This window comes from Pyrgilauda ruficollis, unplaced genomic scaffold (genome assembly GCF_017590135.1).
Source record: "Pyrgilauda ruficollis isolate IOZ18807 unplaced genomic scaffold, ASM1759013v1 scaffold826, whole genome shotgun sequence".
Classification (NCBI taxonomy): domain Eukaryota; kingdom Metazoa; phylum Chordata; class Aves; order Passeriformes; family Passeridae; genus Pyrgilauda; species Pyrgilauda ruficollis.
In genome coordinates, this window is record NW_024530222.1 from 7,672 (window position 1) to 13,210 (window position 5,539).

The following is a 5,539-nucleotide window of genomic DNA, read 5'->3' on the forward strand; positions in this document are numbered from 1 at the left end:
TGGGAGAGGGAATACGGAGTATGTGTTAGCGCCCCCTGCTGGCTGGGAGGACCTGGCGCTGTGCGAGCGCCTCCTGGCGGCCGACCCCCGCAACTGTGAGTACTGGTTTGTACTGGTTTGTACTGGGATGGGGTCGTGGGCGTGCTGGGAGAGGGCTGGGGTCACTGGTTTGTACTGGGAAAGGGAATAGGGAGTATGTGTGGGCGCCCCCTGCTGGCCGGGAGGACCGGGTGGCACACTGCGAGTTATACTGGTTTGTACTGGTTTATACTGGGATGGGGTGCTGGGAGCTACTGGGTTGTACTGGTTTATACGGGGATGGGGTGCTGGGTTGTCCTGGGGGATACTGGGAGGGGCTTTGGGAGCTACTGGGTTGTACTGGGGGATACTGGTTTGTACTGGGATGGGGCCTTGGACCTATTGGGAGGGATTTCAGGTTGTGCTGGGCTTACTGGTTTATACTGGGAGCTGCCACCACGGGCTGCAGGAACTCGGAGGTGCTTCCCAGTCCTTACTGGTTTGTACTGGTGCCCTCCCAGTATAAACCTGGGAGCCCCTAGACCACACTGGGAACGGCTTTGGGTGCACGAACCCTTACTGGTTTATACTGGGAGCTGCCACCGCGGGCTGCAGGAACACGGAGGTGCTTGCCAGTGCTTACTGGTTTGTACTGGTGCCCTCCCAGTATAAACCTGGGAGCCCTTGGAGTGCACTGGGAACGGGTTTGGGTGCACGAACCCTTACTGGTTTATACTGGGAGCTGCTGTTACAAGCCTCAGGGGCTCGGGGGCGGCTCCCAGTCCTTACTGGTTTGTACTGGTGCCCTCCCAGTCCACGCCTGGGAGCACCGGCGGGCTCTGGTGGCCGGCCAGGACCCCGAGGCCGAGCTGGCCTTCGCCGGGGCCCTGCTGAGCCGCGACTTCTCCAACTTCTCGGCCTGGCACCACCGGCTGCGGCTGCTGGCGCCCGCCCGGAGCCGCGGGCAGGGCGAGGCCGGGGCGCTGCCCCCCGAGAGGCTGAAGGAAGGTGAGAGACTCCCCAAAAATCCCCTGGATCTCAAAAAAATTTAGGGGGTTGGGGTGGGTGGGCAGACCTGGTGTCCCTAAATCCCCATTGACTTTAATGGGGGTAGACCTGGTGTCCCAAAGTCCCATTGACTTTAATGGGGTAGACCTGGTGTCCCTAAATCCCCATTGACTTGAATGGGAATAGACCTGTTGTCCAAAATCCCCTTGACTTTAATGGGGGTAGACCTGGTGTCCCTAAATCCCCATTGACTTTTAATGGGGTAGACCTGTTGTCCAAACTCTCCATTGACTTTAATGGGGTAGACCTGGTGTCCCTAAATCCCCATTGAATTTAACGGGGGTAGACCTGGTGTCCCTAAATCCCCATTGACTTTTAATGGGGTAGACCTGTTGTCCAAGTTCCCCATGTAGACCTGGTGTCCTAAAATCTCCATTAATGTTGGTGTCCCCAAATTCCCATTGACTTGAATGGGGTAGACCTGGTGTCTTTACAATTCCCATTTACTTTAATGGGGTAGACCTGGTGTCCCTGAATCCCCATTGACTTAAACGGGGGTAGACCTGGTGGCCCCATTATCCCATTGGTTTCAATGGGTAGACCTGGTGTCCCTACAATCCCCATTACCCTCACTGATCAGACCTGACCTCCCACACACCTAGGGTGTCCCTATTCAGATTTTGGGGCGCCCCCTGAGATTTTGGGGCACCTCCTTTGTCCCCCCCAGAGCTGGAGCTGGTGCAAAACGCCGTCTTCACCGACCCCACGGACCAAAGCGCCTGGGTGTACCTGCGCTGCATCCTCTCCCGAGGTAACTCGGGCTTCCCTCCCACCCCTGGGGCTCTCATCTGGAGTTTTGGGGTGCCCCATGAACGTTTGGGTGCCCCCTGACAGCCCCCCCACCTCCGAGGGTCATCTGTGTCCACGTCGACCGCGAGGACACGACGCTGGCCGTCATCTTCTCCCGGCCTGTCAAGGTGAGTGGGGACACCTGGGACCCCCAAAAATCACATGGGTACACCTGGATTGCCCCCAAAATCACCTGGTTGCCTCCCAAAATCACTTGGGAATCCCAGAAATTGCATGGGTACACCTGGATCCCCCCAAAAATTCACCTGGACACCCCCAAAAATCACATGGATACACCTAGATACCCCCAGAAATCACCTGGATCATCCCAAAACCCCTGGGGACCCCCCCAACTGGTTTTCCTGAATCCCCATTACTTTGACTGGATAGACAACTGGTGTCTCATTTATCCCATTGACTTCATGGGAGGTACACCTGGTGTTAAATCCCCATCGACTCTAATGGGGTAGACCTGGTGTCCCAAAGTCCCCATTGGGATTAATGGGGTAGACCTGGTGTCTCTCAATCCCCATTGATTTCAATGGGGTAGACCTGTTGTCCCTAATTCTCCATTGACTTTAATGCGGTAGACCTGGTGTCCAAAATCTCCATTGACTTCAATGGGGGTAGACCTGTTGTCCTATGTTCTCCATTGATTTCAATGGGTAGACCTGATGTCCCTTAACCCCCATTGACTTTAATGGGATAGATCTCGTATCCAAAAATCTTCATTTGGCTTGCTGGGGGTAGACCTGTTGCCCCAAAATCCCCATTGCCTTCAATGGGGGCAGTCCTGTGGTCCATAAACCCCTATTAACTTTTATGGAGTAGGCCTGGTGTCCCAAAATCCCCATTCAGTTTAATAAGGGTAGACCTGATGTCCCAAAATGCCTTTTACGTCAATAGGGGTAGACTTGGTGTCTGTAAATCATTGACTTTAATGTGGGTATACCTGGTGTCCGAAAATGCCATTTACTTCAATGGGGGTAGACCTGGTGTCCCAAACCCTTCATTCACTTCAATTGGGGTAGACCTGGTGTCTGTCTATCCCCATTGGGAATAGGGGTAGACCTGTTGTCCCTAAACCCCCATTGACTTTAATGGGGTAGACCTGATGTCCCAAAATGCCTTTTACGTCAATAGGGGTAGACTTGGTGTCTGTAAATCATTGACTTTAATGTAGGCATACCTGGTGTCTGAAAATGCCATTAATTTCAATGGGGGTAGACCTGGTGTCTGTAAAATCCCCATTTACTTTAATGGGTAGACCTGTTGCCCCTACATTCCCATTGACTTTAATTGGGGTAGACCTGGTGTCTCTCAACCCCCATTGACTTTAATTGGGGTACACCTGTTGTCCCTAAACCCCCATTGACTTTAATGGGGTAGACCTGTTGTCTTTAAACCTCCGTTTACTTCAATGGAGTAGACCTGTTGTCCTGATTTCCCCATTGACTTTAATGGGGTAGACCTGTTGTCCCGATTTCCCCATTGACTTTAATGGGGTAGACCTGTTGTCCCGATTCCCCTATTGACTTTAATGGGGTAGACCTGTTGTCTTTAAACCTCCATTGCCTTTAATGGGGGTAGACCTGGTGTCCCTAATTCCCCATTGACTTCAATGGGGTAGACCTGTTGTCTTTAAATCTCCATTGACTTCAATGGGGTAGACCTGTTGTCTTTAAACCTCCATTGACTTCAATGGGGTAGACCTGTTGTCCCGATTTCCCCATTGACTTTAATGGGGCAGACCTGTTGTCCCTCATTTCCTATTGCCTTTAATGGGCAGACCTGATGTCCCACACATTTTGCTGCTAAAAACTCCAATTTTAGGCCTGGAAATTCCCCATTTTTGATAAAAAAACACCCAAAATTTTGTGCTTTTCCCCCCCACAGGTGAACCCAGAGTGCCCAGAGCTGACAGCAACCCTGGATGGCTCCGCCCTGGCCGGGCCCTGGCGCTCAGCGGAGGGGCGGCCACGCCCCAGCCACACCTGGGTATCCTCCCCCAGAAGGCAGGGGGGCGGGGCCTGAGGTGGGCGTGGCTTGGGGTGGGCGTGGCCACCACACCGGGCACACCTTGACAGGTGACATCAGCTCTGCGACCTCCCTGCCCCGCCCACCGAGCGCCCCGCCCACCTGGAGGTCACCTGGGCGCCTGACTCCGCCCTCCGCCAGGTGACGCTGCTGCCAGGTGAGGCCACGCCCCCATCTAGCCCCGCCCACTTCTGGCCACGCCCTTTCCTCACCTGGCCACGCCTTTTTCTCTCCCAGGTGAGGCGGAGGCTTGGTGGCAGGAGCCAATAGTGGAGAGGGAGCTGTTCTGGTGAGCCACGCCCCTTTTTGCAAACCACGCCCCTTGTTAAGCCACGCCCCTTTCTTTGCAAACCCCACCTTTTCTCACCTGTTGGCCCCGCCCCCAGGCCGGAGCTGGGCGTGGCCGATCCTCAGGTGCTGCAGGATCAGGTGCAGATGTGCCAGGAGCTGCTGGAGCTCGAGCCCCAGAGCCGCGGTGAGAGCCTAAAAAACCCCAAAAACACCCCAAAAACACTCCCAAAACACCCTAAAAAACATCCCAGAAACACACCCAAAATACACCAAAAAACACCCCAAAAAACACCCAAACCCAATCCTAGGTAAACCCAAAAACACCCCAAGAACACCCCCAAAATACCCCAAAAAACACCCAAGAATACCCCCAAAATAGCCCAAAAGTAGCCCCAAAACACCCTAAAAACCACCCCAGAAATACCCCAAAAAACACCCAAACCCAATCCTAGATAAATTAAAAAATACCCCAAGAACACCCCCAAAATACCTGAAAAAAATGCCCCCAAACCACCCCAAAGTCACCTTAAACACCTTGACAGGTGACATCAGCTCTGCGACCTCCCTGCCCCGCCCACCGAGCGCCCCGCCCACCTGGAGGTCACCTGGGCGCCTGACTCCGCCCTCCGCCAGGTGACGCTGCTGCCAGGTGAGGCCACGCCCCCATCTGGCCCCGCCCACTTCTGGCCACGCCCTTTCCTCACCTGGCCACGCCTTTTTCTCTCCCAGGTGAGGCGGAGGCTTGGTGGCAGGAGCCAATAGTGGAGAGGGAGCTGTTCTGGTGAGCCACGCCCCTTTTTGCAAACCACGCCCCTTGTTAAGCCACGCCCCTTTCTTTGCAAACCCCACCTTTTCTCACCTGTTGGCCCCGCCCCCAGGCCGGAGCTGGGCGTGGCCGATCCTCAGGTGCTGCAGGATCAGGTGCAGATGTGCCAGGAGCTGCTGGAGCTCGAGCCCCAGAGCCGCGGTGAGAGCCTAAAAAACCCCAAAAACACCCCAAAAACACTCCCAAAACACCCTAAAAAACATCCCAGAAACACACCCAAAATACACCAAAAAACACCCCAAAAAACACCCAAACCCAATCCTAGGTAAACCCAAAAACACCCCAAGAACACCCCCAAAATACCCCAAAAAACACCCAAGAATACCCCCAAAATAGTCCAAAAGTAGCCCCAAAACACCCTAAAAACCACCCCAGAAATACCCCAAAAAACACCCAAACCCAATCCTAGATAAATTAAAAAATACCCCAAGAACACCCCCAAAATACCTGAAAAAAATGCCCCCAAAGCACCCCAAAGTCACCTTAAAAATACCCCAAAAAACACCCTAA

General features: G+C 54.0%; 1 protein-coding gene across 1 annotated transcript in view; it reads left to right on the forward strand.

The window, feature by feature from the left end:
* Positions 1-5,170, forward strand: part of RABGGTA (Rab geranylgeranyltransferase subunit alpha) — a gene marked incomplete at its 3' end in the record, with an annotated part of 8,056 nt that extends 2,886 nt beyond the window's left edge. The window contains exons 8-14 of the mRNA XM_041487665.1: positions 1,754-1,837; positions 1,921-2,003; positions 3,772-3,873; positions 3,973-4,069; positions 4,150-4,201; positions 4,299-4,511; positions 5,082-5,170. Of these exons, the coding sequence (XP_041343599.1) occupies positions 1,754-1,837; positions 1,921-2,003; positions 3,772-3,873; positions 3,973-4,069; positions 4,150-4,201; positions 4,299-4,511; positions 5,082-5,170 (720 nt within the window). The remainder of the gene's footprint in view (positions 1-1,753; positions 1,838-1,920; positions 2,004-3,771; positions 3,874-3,972; positions 4,070-4,149; positions 4,202-4,298; positions 4,512-5,081) is intronic.
* Positions 5,171-5,539: the final 369 nt, after the last annotated feature.